The 17,563-nt window shown below is 36.3% G+C and overlaps 1 protein-coding gene across 1 annotated transcript; it reads right to left on the bottom strand.

The window, feature by feature from the left end:
• Positions 1 to 1,303: 1,303 nt before the first annotated feature.
• On the bottom strand, positions 1,304 to 16,807 carry GEN1 (GEN1 structure-specific endonuclease). Its single transcript, XM_009990375.2, has 13 exons — positions 16,634 to 16,807; positions 14,581 to 14,767; positions 12,913 to 13,089; positions 11,251 to 11,361; positions 8,831 to 8,904; positions 8,217 to 8,308; positions 7,329 to 7,476; positions 7,175 to 7,211; positions 6,996 to 7,076; positions 5,544 to 5,674; positions 3,873 to 3,934; positions 3,177 to 3,320; positions 1,304 to 2,950 (listed from the first exon to the last, which is right to left on the bottom strand). The coding sequence occupies exons 1-13, from the start codon at positions 16,792 to 16,794 to the stop codon at positions 1,488 to 1,490; spliced, it is 2,868 nt and encodes a 955-aa protein (XP_009988677.2). The 5' UTR covers positions 16,795 to 16,807; the 3' UTR covers positions 1,304 to 1,487.
• Between the last annotated feature and the right edge of the window lie 756 nt (positions 16,808 to 17,563).

Below are 17,563 nucleotides of genomic sequence, written 5' to 3'. Positions count from 1 at the left end.
TCCTGCAGGAGAAAGTTATTTGTTATACTCACTAAATCTAAACATTGTCTTCACAGGTGTGAGTTGGTTGCAAAGCAGTCAGCTTTGGCACGGTAAAATAATTTCCCAAGAAGTCATTCCTAATGCTTAGATTGAGTAAATTACAGAAAAATAAGAAATCAATTTCCCTTCTGTAACGAATCACAAGTTTAATTCAAGCTACAGTCACTCTCATGATAAATGTTCTTGTGTTTATTTGCTGCAATGAGCAGCTACAGCCTAAATGAGAGAGGGCATCATATACAGTTATTTTCACATCTACTGCTGCTTCTGAAGTAGTGGCAGATAACTTGCACAAAATTGAGATGCATTGCAAATGAAAAACTTGAATTTTCTTCTGCTTTTCATGCTTGAACTGTACTTATGAAACCACATTAATTTGTAGCGATATCAGCAAGAGAGCCTTTTTTTTTTCTCTTCTTCTGCTGTTCTTAATGTCTTGTATCTCATTTCCTATTACTTATTTCTTCCTTAAATATGTCTGGAATTGAGCTTCCTAACTCTTAAAGCCTTGGCCTTTATGAAGAAAGAACTGATATTTTCATTAAGGCACTGATATTCTAAATTTCTGTGGTTAACATTACATCTCAGCAAGAGCGGCCCTCCTTCTGGTTGGGAAGAAAAAATTATGAATACATAAACGCAGGCAAAGAGAAATTTTCTAATGAGCTGTTGAAGACAACTTTCTTTGTGTATAGACAGGTCGCTTCTATATGAAAGAAGTAGGAAGAACACGCTTGAAAAATGCAGTTGTATTCAAGTTCCCTCTTTAAAAACAAATGTTTACTTGATATTATTCAAAAAGTCTGCAATATCATTAGATTTTGATTTTCTGTAACTTAACCTTCTTTCTGTTATAAGTAGAAGTGAGTGTTAGATGGAATTTCATATCTTCTTTAAGAAAAAAATGCCCCAAACTATAAATGTTTGATTAAAACAGCCATCAGATTTCCTCAAATATTAGGCATGACAGCTACGAAACCAGAATATCCTTACATAGCTTATTGCATTCTTTGGAAGACGCACACACTCAAAGAACAGTTTATTATAGGGCATGGCAGATACAAATTTAGCTACCCTGCAAGGTACATCTGCTGTGTGTCTCTATCTGGTCCTTCAGAGACAGTGAACGCAACCAGCATCCAGGATTTGAAAGCCCATCTTAAAACTAGGAAAATTAAGGCAGTGGAGCAGAACGGAAAATTTCAGTTGAAAAGAGCTGTATCACTTCGTCTTATTAAGAATATCAAATAGCAGTGCAAGCACTATTTTAATAAAGTCAGTTTCTCTAAGCAGAAGGACTAACAGCTGTACACAAAATCCTCACAGTCAGCTCAGAAAAAAACCTTCTTATTTCATAAACCTCCCCACTTCCTTGTACACTATATCCTGATGTTTACGTATCAAGTTCAGAATTAATTGCTATCATAATCTCTTCTATGGAGAACTTAATTGATTTTGATTCTTCCTTTTAGTCTTTCAGACAGGGGAAGGGGACTGTCTGCCCACGCATAGGTCAGAACAGCACTTTTGGCTTGCTGCATGGGACCGGAACCTGACCTCTCAAATGGCTGCTCTGGACTTTGGGAACAATTAACTTCCCCTACGAAGAATGGTTTTGGAGATACTTGCAATGAGAAACTATTACCAGCTTTTTTAGAACTTGTCGTTTTCTTCTTGCTTTTAATTATAAAGGCTGAGTCACTGTTTGTTCTTTTGCTAGTAACAACGTTGCTCCTTTTCTTTGCAAAATTTCTTTTAAACTGACCAGGATTCAGTTGCCTTTTCTGCTGCTCAAAACCCAGAATTTTATTCATGTTCCCATCATCACTGTCTTCACTAGAAGAACATCTGTTCTGACACACACTCTTTTTAAAAGAGGTCTTCCAAGTAGTTTGAACACAAGCTTTTTTAACGTGACGGCCAGTTACAACATCTGCTGGCTTTTGAGACACTGGAAGCATTTCGCACCCAGGCTGCAGGGTCTCTGCTGTGTGCCCGCCGAGGGCTGGAGATGTTGAACTGCTTACACTGCGGTCTTTTTGCGTTATTTCAGCAAGGCTGTTAGCTTTTTTGTACTCATCTTGACCAACAAGTACGCTGGATTCCCTTGCATAGTTTTCTGATAGCACATTTTTACTTTCCTGCACTTGTTTATCTAACTGACATGAGGAATAGATGCGATCTTTATCAGGATTCAGTGTTCCTTTTGTTTGTTTAGAACATTTCGAAGGCTCCAGTTGCGTTACATCTTCAGATAACAAAGGCTTTGATGAAATGGAAGTCGCCTTAAACATTCGATTGCTTAAAGACCACTCCTGAAGCTGTTCCACAGCATCATCTGAAACCAAATCATCCGCACTATCAGAACCATGTTGATCAGACTGCGTATCATCAGAATACTCTGAGCTGTTTCTTGCTATTTCATGACCTACGGGATGTGAGCGTTTTACATATGTAGTTAAGTCAGCTGCTGGATCACGGGTATCAACCCCACAGGCTGGTGAAGTGCAGAAGGCGGCTCCTTCCCAGTCAACACTGCTCAGTTGCAGACCAGCTGTCAGGGAGGAAGAGGACGATACTCCTGAATTTTTAGTAAATTGTGCTGGCCATACAGATGAGTCAGCCAACGTACTCTGTAAGAGCAAGTAAGGCGATGCAGTCAGAGGAAGAGCAGCTGCTGATGCTGGCATTTGAAGAGTTTGTATGCAGGAAGCTGCAGCTAACACCAGATCTTTTGATTCAGTACTTCCCCGGTGTATCTCATCTTCTGGGAGAGTTTTTCTATCTGATGTGGAGTCTTGCACAGGAAGAATTCCACATCTAGATTTTAAGTTCATTTGAGACAGAAGATCGCTAACTTCATCATAAACATTTGAAAATTCCTTTTCTTTTGCTCTGTCTTTCCTGTCTGAAAAAAATAAAAAGGGCATATCAAAATGCCGTATTAACCACAGTTCACATATCCTAGTGCTAAAGTATAAAATGGTAAGATAAAAGCACACCCCCTGCAAGACATCATGCCCTGATCTTGACAGAGATGATCTTGCTCAACAGCAGGAGAAATTTTTGTTGCTTTTGCTTCTTGTATTCTGGCAAGACCCGGAAGTTCATAAGAAATAAGCTTTTGGGCTTACTTTTCTGTTTCTTCTTCAGAACTTCTGACTTTTCCACTTGATAAAGGGCAACAACATCAGGATAAGCAGCCTGAAACAAAGACTCCTCTTCTACTGTGACTACAAACAACTCCACAGGCTCATCTTCTGCATCAACATAATGTTCTGAAAAATTAATGAATGGACATTAGACATTTATACACACACATATGAAAGTAGGAAATAAGAAAAACAAAGAACAAAAGATTTGAGTACAAAGAAGGTATGTAAAAAGGTCAATAGCACAAAGTTTGAGATCTAGCTACTAGTAAAGTGTTTTTCTTTCTGCCAGTCTACTGGCACAAACGGGCACACTAAAGGTAGAAGTCTGTCAGCATAGAAAGACTTCTAGCTAGTAAACAGTCACAGCTTTGGGTACACAGTGAAATAAGATACAAAATATAGAGTCCAGGTCTTATTAACATGTACCAGAAAAAGTACCTGAAGACTCCCAAGTCCCTTGCTTTCTAAGTAGACGTTTTTTTTTTAAACATTGCTTTTCCTTTCGGAGTATGAGAAATTTGATAAATATATTTTCTACTGTTTTCATAGAACATTTTCTAATCCCATTCATATGTCATTTCCTCATAACATTGTCAAACTTTTTTCCTCTTCAAAGCATGCTTTTCTCTTTTTCTATGAACTGTTTCATCCTGTAATGTACAGAGTCAGACCTACCTGGCTTTTGCCACTCGATTTCAAAACAAGGAATTCCATTTTTAACACGTGTCTTGACTACCCTGTAAGAATAAAAAGAAGTCTATTAAATGATTTTGTTTAAACAGGAAATGAAAAATATAAGTTATCCAAAAATATTTAAATACTCTGCTTTGTAATGATTCAGAGGAAAAAAAAAATTCTTGTAATAGTGAAATCAATACACCTTTTAAAAAACACACTACTTCTCTGTATAAGTTATACAGTAAAATTTTGGGTCTAGATTTGAGTACTGAAATTTTTTTTTTTTTAATGATACTGCTCAGAGGAGCATAACAAGAAATCAAAAGCTCTTCTGTGACAGACAACTGTAACACAGACTTCTACAAACATCAGTTTGGTATATTCGACTACACCACAGAGAAGGTTGTTGCCATAGACAGTAATTTTCTGAATGATCAGACAAAGGCATTTATGTCTTTTGCATGAGAGCACAAAGGAAGGCAAAACATGAACTGAGCAGGGACAGTCTTCATGACGTTTTTCTAAAAACCATTACCTACACCCTAGTTTAACAGGTTCCTACATATGAAGAGGCTCCTACTGAATCGTTACTGCGTTTTTAAACACTTGTTAACTCTTCACTCTTTTGAAAGATAACACTGAATAGAACAGTTTCTCTGCATATAATAATTTAATGGACTATGACACATCAAGCCTGAAGACCCACTATCACATTGCTACTGACTGTCCTTCTGTACCCCAAAATTAAGGTTTACAAAATCCTGAACAGCATCAAGGAACATGGAAAAACTACTAACCCTCTTGCAATACAAGAATTTGGGAGGGAGGGGGAAATTTGGGAAATAAATCCGTTAGATACTAAAGTTAAAATAAGTCATAATTCCCATCACACAGTGAAGTTCAGATTTGCCAACAGATACTGTAGATTCTAAAAGTTTTACATAAGTTCAAGAAAAGATTAGATCATTAAAAAAACCAGGCCAAATAAACATCAATAAGGGCTAACAGAGGTACTAATTCTGGCTCAGAAAACCCCTGAGTTACAGAAACCTGGATGGTGGGAAAATATTCTGAGGGAAAGTTGTTACATGCCTGTCTTGTTTTTTTAACTGCATATCCATTTCTAGTAACAGGATACTTGGCCATTTTTATATTCCTAAATGCAGCAGCCTTGAATGAAAACATAGTTTTGAGAAGGGGTGGCAGAATAGAACTGTAAGGTAATGATTTCATCAGATATTGTACAATGACAGTCAGTAGGTCTGATAAGAAATCAGAGACCATGACTGAATCTGCAGATGCTCATTTCTAAGCCTATTTTGAATCACAGAAGTCAGTTAAACTTCTGCTAAGAACCTGAGCAGAGGATCAAACCTGTAATGCGAAATCCCACGTGCAGATCCAAGAAAGCAGAATAGAAAGTAAGCATAAGAAAAAGCAGGCGTTTTCTGTTAGAATGAAAGAAACTGCTATATGTATTACTTTGTGCAGCAGTACTATAATAACTGGTGCGCTGATCTAAAGTTTTATCTCTATTCAAAACAAGCACAAAGCTTGAATCAGAGATGGAAGAAAACCATTATATTTCGGTAAAAATGGAAAAAACCTGTGATTTTCTTCCCGCAGCAGAAGTAAACATATTACATTCAATAAATCAAGCCACATTACCGTATTGCCTGCAGTTGTTCTGAATCAATGCATCCAGATTTTCTCTGGATCATATCATAACGTGTCAAGAGAGTTAACAGTTTCTTACAAGCGTAATGTTTGGTCCATTCCATCTTCTCAGAAGCAAATATCTGTTAGTATAAAAAAATCACCCCAAACTTTAAAACTTTCTTATCCTGTTCGATATCATGCTTAGACAGCTACGTAGTAGGGACACAGGACTAAATATCTGTAAAACTTTTACACATTAGTGTAACATGTAACACTATCTCTCTGCCCAGGGAGAGGACAGTCATCCCTAACAGGGCAGGTTCATCAGCTGTCAATAACAAGCCAAGGGAACAGTTGTGCAGTAGCAGCAGCAGGAATAAGACAGCTGCTGAACACCTGACCGAATTCACATCTGCCCTTCCAGATCTTGCCCACAGCAAGGAGCTGTGAAAATTACAGATTTTGCATGTAAGAGAAGGATGAACATGGATTTTCACTAAAGCTATATTGCTTAACAGTGGTCTCTTATGCTATACATAATTCTCACACTGTCACCAATCCCTCACAAGAGATCTGCTTTCACCAATAAAAATCAAATAAAAAACATTCTTACAAAACAATGCTAACATGTGTATATGAACCCCGCCTCCCTCCAAAAAAAGAAGCCTCATCAGATATTTGTTCTTCCTTCTATGGACAGAGGAATAAGCTGACCGCTTTTGAGTTTTGTGCACTTAAAATCACTTTAATTCACTTTTTGTGAATTAAACGGCCTCTGAACTTGAAAGCTGGTAGTATTGTGCTAAATACAAGCTTGCTACCTGTTTTGGGGAAAACAGGCAACATTCAGACTAAAAGCTGCTGCTGCTTCTTATGTACAGAAGCTGGTTATCTCAATGATACTAGAAAAAAAAAAAGATTGAAAAGAAAGTTTAACATTAAAAAAAAAAACAGTCCACAACCATGATGTACTATAATACTCAAAGTTACCGTATATGCAGTGTCAGTATGACGATGAAACAAGTACGAGTAAAACCAAGAGCTGTGTCTGTCAACATCTTCACGAAAGGCGATGAAAATGAAAAAGGTAACATTCCTGAAGTATGTATTATGTCATGTAACCATCTAGTACTTTACACACTACATGGATAATGCAGCACTCAGCCACCCAATCTAGTCATAGTGGACAACGAAAAACAAAACAATGGCAAGTGCCTTTTTTTCCTGAGTTCTCTTTCTTCTAATTTTCTACATCTCTATTTACATCAACCGATTTTTTTTTTCCAAAGTCCTCAATTTTAGACTTTCAAAAAATGAGGTATATGAAAAAGTTGTGGCAAGATTCTTTAATTCTTATCTCCAGTAAAATAACCAATGAAGATCAAAATTATCACAGATGCCTTCCTTATTAGTAATAAACAAAAAACTACGGTGCTGAATAACCAATATTTTGTTATATACCTGAAAGGACAACAAATTTGGCCTTTGGCATTCCTTTATCTTGATCAATTTATTCTTGTTTACAAGAAATTCTTGGATAACCTTGACATAAAACAAAAAAGAGTTTAAGAGAGGGCAGAAAACTGAAATTTCAATTAATTGATTGAAAAAATTAATCTTTAAATAGGCTTGTTCGTTACCTCAGAGAATGGAAAGCCCTCACAACTGGTAGCTTTTCTGCAGGTAAAACAAACATGTTAGGAACTGAATACAAATGGAGAAAATGGAGAATTTAAACGCTCCCCCTGGACATGAATGCAGGGAAAAGCAGTTCAATTTTCAAGATGTTCCTACTTTCTGATATTGTCCTCCACTGCACTTGCTTGTTTCACTCGCTCTAGCTGATGCCATTCACAAGGGCAGTATTTGGACTCAGTGGGTTTGCAGTATCTAGTGCTTTCACAGAGTTTACATCCACTGTGCTCATGTTCCCTGTAAGATCCTATAGAAGCAAATGCACAAAGCATGAGGAGAAGTTGTTTCTAAAAATATCCAAATACACAAAGCTAATAATACAAACACAAAACTCGGAACACATGGGAATCTGACACAAATAGTAGCTGTGAGCACATCTCAGTGATCAGTTGCATTTATATCTCTACAGTGAAAACTGACAAAAACAAGCCAGCTTTCATTTTTTTGAAGACTTTTCCCACAAGAGTTTTAGACTTTGTGCTGAAAACTTCATGATCTAAAAACTACAGAAGTAGTCCACGACATCCTGACAAATGTATGTAAGTAACAGATTTGAAACAAGCTTTTCCTTCTCCAAGTGATGGGTTTGTACGAGTTCACTGATCAAAAATGCTACCAAAATGAGGTTCCTTAAATTAATTTCGTCTTAAGTATTTGCCTGTCAGTATAGCATACTTTCTTTACCGATAACGTTAAAAAGGGAAATATCTGGAATCATACAACAGCAGTGTGACAACATTCCATCTGCTATCAACTTGTTTCACATTTGAAGACAGGTAGTCCTCAGCCTCAAAAATTATACAGATACATATACACAATACTGAAAATGTGAAGATAGCCCAGAAGCTGAATGACAAGAAAAAGAGTTTTTACTACTAGTCAAAAACCCCTAAACCCTAACCAAACAAAAAAGGCCACCACCCTCCACTCCAGAACAAAAAGTAAACAATTAGGCTAAAAATAAAATTCAGCGCTCTTCACACTGACCTGGATGATGGCACTCAGAACAGTGAATTACCCTTTTAACAGTCAAAGGTGGATCACTGTCATGCCGAAATCGCTCTTTCCATTGCTCAAACCTAAAAGGATGACATTAAAAGGATTAAGAAATATTTTTAACCTTTGTACTTAAAACACTGAAAAAATCCTCCCTTTATACTTCCTAGGCATCTATCTAAGAAACAGTTTTCTAATTTATGAAATAGATTTTTTAAAGTACATTATATGATTGTTGGATTTCTAGTATCGAAACGCACATTATGAAAACAAACATCGAAATATTTGGTATCTCACATCCTGATCCACAACTCAAACAAAAATCAGCAAAAGTCTCTCATCAGTCCCTATAAATTCCTTTCCAATATATCAATATAGATCTGCTAGCTCAAGAGCCAGGAGCCAGCTAATGTTTAAAACAATTAAGAAGCTTGCCTAGCAAAATACATAATTCATTTAGCAAATATAAAGTAAGGAATGTGGTAATCTCTTCCCCCCCCCCAAATTAAAGTATTACAAATATTGTCTTGGAGCTGAAGTACATACCAGCAAGTCTTTGAATAAAATTAAAGTATTTCAGCATACAACATCAATTTTCACTTTACCTTTGCAATAAATTTTGACCTCGCAAAGTCTCAATTAATTTTAAAGCTTGTTCTTTCCCAACTCCTGGAACACCCTATAGAGACAGAAATATGAAACATTAAATAATGACAAACAGAAATTCCTTAGATTTTCATAAAAACTGTCTTCATAACATTATGTAGAGAAATGACAAAAATGATACCAGATGTTGAGAATAAATTTAAAAAAATATTTTTTGACCAAGCTCTAAAGCCATAGAAGGTGAGGGATTACAGCTGTACTAAGTGGAACACCCAAGCTGCATAAAATGTTCTTACGCTCAATAGCAGCTCAGATAAAACAAGGTAGAAAAAGAAGGTAGTAGAAAACAATAGGAAAAGAGGTTTTGTTTGGTTTGTTTTCCTTCTTGCTATCTGCAACACTACAACAATATAAAATACTGGCAACATTCTTGCCAGCAAACTGCCAGAAAGCTGAAACTTTTCAGAATTGTCTTGGAAAGGCAAGATGAAGATGGACCTTTTGGATTTTAGGGTCAAAAGGCTGGAACTTAAGAGAGAGAAGAAATCCAGCAAAAAGTTTTCACTCACAAGAAAGAGATGCTTTATGGCAGCAGAAATAGCTTTTAATATTTGAAGACCTGAAGCACTTATGGAAAATCAGTTCTGAGAGATGACAAAGAAAGTGCAAGAGCATTTTCTGAACAATAATCAAAAACCTCAATAAAACCACAAACCCAAAGAATTCCTCCCCTCCCTTTCAATAATTGCTTTCTTGATTTTGATATTTACTTCATTATTACATCTGTAGTATACATGTCCTTTATAGGAAAAGGGACTACCACTATGGAAAATAGTTAAGAACAGCAAATATTTTCTGGAACTTAGCTCATGGACTGAAGTCCAGAACTTCGTAGTAACCCTACGCATAAGGGTCACTCTCAGTGAAAGTCAGTTGACTCAAAACAACTACAATGATTTAAAATGTACATATTGATTTTCCAGTTTCTCTTTCAATCCTTACTCTATTTTGCTCAAGAATCAGCGCAGTTGAATATAAAGATTGTATTGAGTGTGCTTTCTACAATATTATTATAAATAAATCTACAGCTTATTTTTATTCAGCTGTAATGGCTGAACTGAATATCTGCAACCATATGAAATAAACGTACATTCAAAACCAATCAGAAGTTCTCATTGGACTGCAGACAGACACTCAGGCAGTCAGATGCTCAGCTTCTGCAAGGAAAGCATCGTTTTGATATATATCCAACAAAGTAGGGCAACTAGAGAGTGGTGTTCTCATTCATCTGTTCTGCCAATCCCCACTCCCAATGCACTCCTGTAGTTCAGCTTTCCTTAGAAGTTTCTGTCTTTATCCACTTTGCTGGGTTGCAGTAACTCAAAAGACCTATCTGGTATTATATAATCGTGTCACTTTAGGACTATGCAAGAACCTGGCATTCTAGGAGGTGCTAATTCCACTACAATAACCACTGATTAGTCACTATTTTTTTTTACCCCTTCTATCTTTATACATTTATTTTGTAATAATAATAATAATAATAGTAAAAATATTCCTATAACAGAAGTAAGTCTTTCAGGGAAAAAAAAAAAATCTGAGCTATTTGCTCTTTCAGCAGTATCAGTTGTTTAAAAGGACAGTTTTATCAAATTGGAAGACAATGATTTAAGAATAACTAGGTATATACTGCAAGCCTGAATGGGAGCAACTGTTGCCTGATGTCACTGTATGACGAACTGTATGGAAATCAAGTTTCATTCCACTTCCTTTCTATTTGAAATGGCCACTACAACAGTTTCTGTTCAAAGTCTCCAAAAATATCCAAGAGCTTAGAGAAAAAAAAAAAAAAGTCAAGTAAGTAGTAATGAGTGAGATCCCTCTCATTTCATTCTAGCTAAACTTTCAAACAGGTGACTCCTACTTCTTCATAAATCACATTTACAAATGACAGAACTAAAAGGGGATATATCCAAACTGCATCTAGAACTGGTGTTACTATTAACTGCAGTTCAAAACTACCACTACTAACTATTCCAAACAGCATAGACAAAGCTGTTTTTTCTCATTTTCCACAGCTACTCTGCCATGGATGTACTTTAACACAAATGGGTTCAAAGTATCCTGGCAAAAAACTCAGCTGCCACATTTACTCAAAGTAATCAACATCTAAACTTTTGTCTTCATCTCAATTATATAAAAGCCTGGAATAATACACAGCATGTTCATGAACTATTTTGATTACCTTTAAGCTTTCACAAACAAAACTTACAGTAACTTACTCAGCATCATCTTCAACTATATCTCAGTAATGATGCATCACGTACAGTTTTGTCAGCATGCACAAGTCTCCCTCGATACACTGTCTTGAAAAACAATAAATTATAAGTACCTTATAAAAAATAATTATACTGCTTACCTTTGGAAGATAATCACAACCCAGAAGAACAGCTAGCCCAATCAAAGACTCTCTGTCACAACCAAGCTTCTCCTTAATAGAGGACATTGTGTAACAGTCAAGAAGGGGATCCTGCAAAAGAAATTTATCACGCATTTTACTTGTCTAACATCAGTCCCGTTCAGCTGTGATTGCTTACCCACCCCTATTCATCCACTTCTGCACGAAATGGGTCTATTCCATAAGAGGTGTCTGATAGTAAAAATAATAAAGCAACAATTACAATTTGTAATGTAATGCATGGACACCACATGAATAACTATAGTGCTGGAATTTCAAGTTCTAAGTATGGGCATCGACTATTGAAAGAAACTAAATAAGGCAAAGGGTGTTTTTATTGTTTACTACCTGTAGAAAAAGTGGCAAATTTAATGTTATCTAGCACCAGTAGCTGTGTAAGTCATCTCAGGAACTACAGTTTTTAAAATCCATGTAAATATTTCGATATACTACTTGAGTAAAAAAAAGAAGAAAATTAAAATGTTACCTAGCATATTAGACATGATTTAGAGGAACACCTGAAGCTTTGAGGGGTAGAAGGACTCACACACAATAACATGAAATCAAGATTAACATTAATAAACATAGAACAATGCTCCCCACCCCCCCCCAAAAAAAAAACCCACACAAGTCAATAAACCAAAACAATTCAGTTTTCTGGAATAGATACCCCTGACAGACACACACTCACATTATTTTTTTTAAATTGACTTATATATGTAACAAAGTACACCTGAAAGGTTGAGGTCACCTTCATCTTCGGTAATAAATGAGAAGGAAGTTGAATAAAAGAAAAGAACCAGGCGAAGACAAAACTCAAACATGGTACCATCAAAGCAAATCATCTTCCATCAAATTTAATTATTTTTTTAAAAAAGGTAATTGTTCATAGTGCTTTTTTACCATTCCATTGATTTTCTCAACAATCTCAACAAGTCTTTCAGATGAATATTATTTAAAATTCCAATGCCAATGTAATTTTTTCTCCACTTTCTTGTTAGATTCACCTGACAGAACACATGCATTGCTTTTTAAGATTTACAGAGAAAGTACAAATTACTGAAATTTGGAATTATCTTTTGACAGTTCTGGAAAACTGCATTCCAAACAACTGAACACTTCAGCTCAAGGTCATAAATTGTGAGTGACCACAGCAATTGATTATGATACAGATGTACAACCCCTACTCTATTCATGTTCAGTTGCAGACTATTAGTACTAATTTTAAGTATATTCTTAATAAACCAAACCTGTAAGATGCAAGTGTGTGAACACTTATTAGATCCAGGAAGCCAACCATTCCCATATGCCCTAATGGTAAGTTTGTAGGAAGCAATTATCTCACTCAAATTCTCCACTGTAGAGGAGGAAAGGGGAAAAAAGTTTGCTACTTTGCTTTATATTACACATTCTTCGATTCAGTTGTTTTGCTCTCACATCCAATATATGAATTGCCAGTGAATCAAACAGAACGTTCCTGTCTTAAAAGTACTATTTTAAACAAACTCAACTACCAGAAGGTAAGTACGATAATATTTAAGTAATTATTTCAAGTTCTGTTTTTCCATTTACATTTTTGGGAAGAGTCTAAAGAGAGGGTGAGAATGGAATAAGATACATTACCTTAGCGTTCATGGCAAAGTTCCTATAAACGGTTTGAGCTCCATATAAGAAGACATCTCCATCATTGGTAATGCAGCCATCAACGTATCCTTTTGCATTTAGGTAGGCACACATCGCCTCAGCTTCCCCAGCTGCTTGAACCCAAGGGACACCTAAACACTCCAGCAGTTCGAGACACTAAAAGAAAGAATCCAAAAGGAAAGAGACTGAATGCTGAATCAGATCCACTTATTAGCATGCGTTTTCTCAGACACAAGTGTATACAAAAACTCCTACTGTTGCACTGCCTATAGAGTACTATGTCCATACAAGCACTTTTTCAGGAGAAATACAGTTTACTGTAACAGTCAAAAGAAATAGCCAACTAAGAGCAAAGTATTAGTTACAGGACTTGAACACAGCATGATTAATAGTTACTCCTTCACGGAAGTCTTCACACTTCAAGTAGATATGTGGGATGTTTTCAAAAGAAGAGTAACAATGGAGTATTTATCTTTGCGAAGCAACATTGCTTAGTCAAGTAGTAATAGCAGGCTAGCTCAGACATCTTTCAACACACACCAGACTACTTAAGAATATCAAGCATGAAAGTACAGTACTGTTGGCCTAGTAAGACTGGACTCCAGTATAAGACATATTGATATATATCCATACATCTTACAAACGTCAAAAAAAAATTCATTTCAGAATAAAATATGAACAAATACATCTATACATTCTATTTCATAAAATTCTGAATAGACAAATATTGTTAAATATCTGCAAAGTGAATGAAGAAGAAAATTACTGAACAGTAATTTCTTTGCAACCAGGGTTGTCTTAACCATCTATACCAAGACCATGCAGCCTTCCTTTCAGCTTAATCCAGTAGGTTTCCAACAAGTGTATTCTCCTAGCTATTCAGCTTGTTTACCAAATCACAGATCTAGGTTACAAAGCAGTTCTGCATACCCCTTCAAAACCACACTAGCTTAGCTTACATAGGTACAAAACACATTCCTGTTTTGACATATACTCCAATTTATGGGGGAAAAAAAAGTATCAATACTTACACTATTAAAGAACATAGTAGTTGAATTTCTACAATAACCACTCAATTTTGACTGTGGCTCACTACAGCACACCATGCACAGGAACACATCAAACAAGAAGGGGGCCTATAGGAAAGCTGGAGAGGGACTTTTTACAAGGGCATGTAGTGACAGGACAAGGGACAATGGCTTTAAACTGAAAGAGGGGAGATTTCAATTAGATATAAGGAAGAAATTTTTTACATTGAGGGTGGTGAGGCACTGGAACAGGTTGCCCAGAGAAGTTGTAGATGTCCCATCCCTGGAAGTGTTCAAGGCCAGGTTGGATGAGGCTTTGGGCAACCTGGTGTAGTGGAGGATTTCTCTGCCCATGGCAGGGGGGTTGGAACTAGATGATCTTTAAGGTCCCTTCCAACCCTAACCATTCTATGATTCTATATTCTGACATTGTCCCTCTTCTACAACAACGGCTAACAGATGTTGTAAGGTCCAATTTCAAAGACGTGTTCTCTCAAAACTCAAAATACTGTTGAATTTTTTGTGTAGAAAACTATTAATTCTTTCAAGTTCTTATAATTAATTTAAGATTTCTTCCTATCACATTAAAAATACTGAAACACAGACCTCAATTACTCACCTCTCTTAAAATGGCTTTAAATAAAGATCTTCCTGTTCTTGCAGCTCCAACTCTCTTCAAAGGTCCATAGCGCATCTCGTTCCTCTTACTCATGGTGTCTGCTTTCAACTTGGGGGCCTCTCCTTCCATGACAAACACTAGTTTAATTCCCATTGATGTTAAGAAAGAGAATCGAAAAAAGAGGTTTCTGCAATAAAGCAAGATGTTCCATAACCTGTCAAATTACAGAAGCCTGATTTCTTCAGATGTTTTCCTTATATCCCTCAGCCTACCCCAGGAACAATCTTAGCTTTCTCTCACAGAATCATAGAACGGTTTGGGTTGGAAGGGACCTCAAAGATCATCTAGTTCCAACCCCCATGACATTTCTCTCCACCTTTTATGATTCCCCACCCCCAAGCTAACAAACCTTTTAGCTATATCCCTGTCTTCAGCTGAAGTTGTTTTACTATGAACTTGTAAAAGCTTTATAAAACACCCAAGTAAATACCACATAGAACAGAAAGATCTTTTTAGGTGTAAAGACAAAAGCAAATTTAAAAGGCTTAATAAAAAATATCCAATATCCAAAGTCTGCTTTCAAACATATATCCACACTGATTCTTTTGTATCAAATTTTAATCCCAAATCTATCAATACAGGCACATCAAATTCTGAAGTGACTGAATGCTGTGGTATTAGACAGACTCATAGATACTACTACCATGGCAATTTATTTCATAAGCAAACCAGCATCACTGATGGGTGGAATTTTGCAAGGGAACAATAACAACTATTTGGTTTACAACAGTAAAGTTGAGAGCAGTAGTATCATACAGTATATGGTTTTTCCAGTAATTCCAGGATCAACCTTTCAAAAAGAGTAGACAGAATATCTGCATCTCTTTGACTGACATGGAAACACCATTACTCTATATATTTAATTTTGTACATTTGCTATTGGGAGAAAAGGATAAGCTGATCTTTTGAGGATAGTTCTATTTTCACAAACGATATAAAAATCAATCACTTACAGTAAGTTTCTCTAAAATACTTAGCAAAACAATTTAATTTCCAATTGCCTGAAAACATTTCTCTTTTTTTTTGGTAGAAATCTGTTCATCACTTTGTCTTGCTTTCGAAAGACTGCATAAGAGATCTGGACTGATGCTTCCATTCCACTGTACACAGGACATCCTATCAGAGGGAAGTAATGACTCTGGTCACGTTTCAAGTTTTAGTCAATTAACCATTTGGGGTCATAAGCATAATATTTTAAGCAATTATTCTCAGAAGATGCTGATATTTCATATCAGCTGAATTCAACAGAAGCCACGGGAAGATCTAAGAGCAGCTAGTAACTCAGTATTCTTGAGCTAACCAATAACAGGTCACTTATGAAAATTTGTATGTATTTTCGTTTTTGTCAGTATCATTTGCAGAAAACAGTGCTTTGAAGTTACAGCTGCTTATACTTGCTCATCACTCAAGTATGTGATTTATTTAAATTAAAAATACACATATTCTTCAAGGTTGTTCATCAGAATCAGAATGATTTAAACATATTTATTTCAACACGGGGCCTAACTAGAATTTTAATTTATAAGCCAGATCACGCTAGAGCACGCATGACTCTCAGTAGGCTCTCAACTGAACGGCATCCAAACTGCTGTGATAAGCAGGTGAAACTTCCATACTATCTTTCATCACACAGCCTCAGAAATATACAGGAATCGGCATCATGTTCCTTGATAATCTCTGTATCACACAGTGCTGCCACAGTAAGACAAACACGGTTGTGCTCACATCCATCTCATCATTATCTACAGGTAAGGCCTCAAGACAAGGTAGGCCCAAGAACTTCTATTTGCACCCAAGGATTAAGTTGAATTCAGCTAGTATGGCTGAGTCTTTACTACAAACCCTTTACGCATGTAGCACAAGCAGTAATAACAGAATCAAAACAAAACAGTTGTGTGAATTTTGGAGGTACTCTTGAATCTGGAATAAGTACTGTATCGAAATTATACAGCTCCAAGAGTTTTGGCTACAATAATTTACACGGATACCATACCTCAGATGCGGCTTAGTAACCACTCCAATCATCTTTTTAACAGTCTGTGCTTCACAAACCCACAGACTTAAATCAACAGCAAGTGTTTTTCCTTTAAGACTGCTCAAGTTGACAGGTTGTCTCACAGGCTCAAGGATTTGCCACAGGTTAGTCACTCCCATTGTTGTAGCTTCTTTGTTGTCAGCATGAAAGTTTTAGCTGTGAAGACCAAGCAAAATAAAATACTTTCAGAGTATAACATAAAGTATGACGTATTATGAACACGAAGTTTGGAAAATAAATATTTAGTCATCATCAGTTTTACTTTTACGAGCCAAGAACACTTACAATCAAGGCTTCTAAGCATGCAGTGACTTCAGCTCACAGATGGTTTATTACTAAATACCTTCTTTGGACTGCACATTTTCATTGTTAATAGCTTGAACACAAATAAAAACAAACTTGGTTGAGAAGGGAAAAAAAAGGAAAAGAAAAAGAAAAATCATTCCTTTCCAAGCCTCATGTGTTCCTCACATATCCACAATCCAAGCTTTATGTAAAAACAAAGAAAAATCACACCTCTCGAGAGAATTACTTCGAAGTAATTACCTCTCGAAGTGGTAGGATTCACATTAAAATGTTTCTGTTCAAATAGAAGTAGTTTAAAGCTACTTTAGGAACATTTACAGTGATGACAGAACTTAAACTCTCCTTACTATTCCAAGGTGATGTAAGAAGGGTCAACAGGGACAGATTCTGTCTTGGAAAATTCAAGTTGGACTTCAGGAAAAAAATGACAGAGCGTACTGCAGCACTGGCTGCCCAGAGAATGCAGAATCTCCATTCTTGGAGATTTTCAACATCCAGTCAGCATCCTGTCTTACTGGTTTAATCCAATACTGGTGGAAGTCTCTCCCCTGAGCCAAGAATCAGCATTGATGATTTCCAGAG

Source organism: Tauraco erythrolophus, chromosome 2 (genome assembly GCF_009769465.1).
Source record: "Tauraco erythrolophus isolate bTauEry1 chromosome 2, bTauEry1.pri, whole genome shotgun sequence".
NCBI classification, from domain to species: domain Eukaryota; kingdom Metazoa; phylum Chordata; class Aves; order Musophagiformes; family Musophagidae; genus Tauraco; species Tauraco erythrolophus.
The sequence above is the reverse complement of the archived record's forward strand: the minus strand, read 5'-3'. Positions and strand labels throughout refer to the sequence as shown.

Bases quoted from the DNA above. Each gene is read 5' to 3' on its own strand.
- GEN1 (XM_009990375.2), bottom strand. From the start codon at position 16,794: ATGGGAGTGACTAACCTGTGGCAAATCCTTGAGCCTGTGAGACAACCT. The intron at 3,935-5,543 runs GTAATGTGGCTT...TTATTCTTACAG, and splicing joins GAACAACTGCAGGCAATACG to GGTAGTCAAGACACGTGTTA. The intron at 3,321-3,872 runs GTAGGTCTGACT...TTAATTTTTCAG, and splicing joins AATCGAGTGGCAAAAGCCAG to AACATTATGTTGATGCAGAA.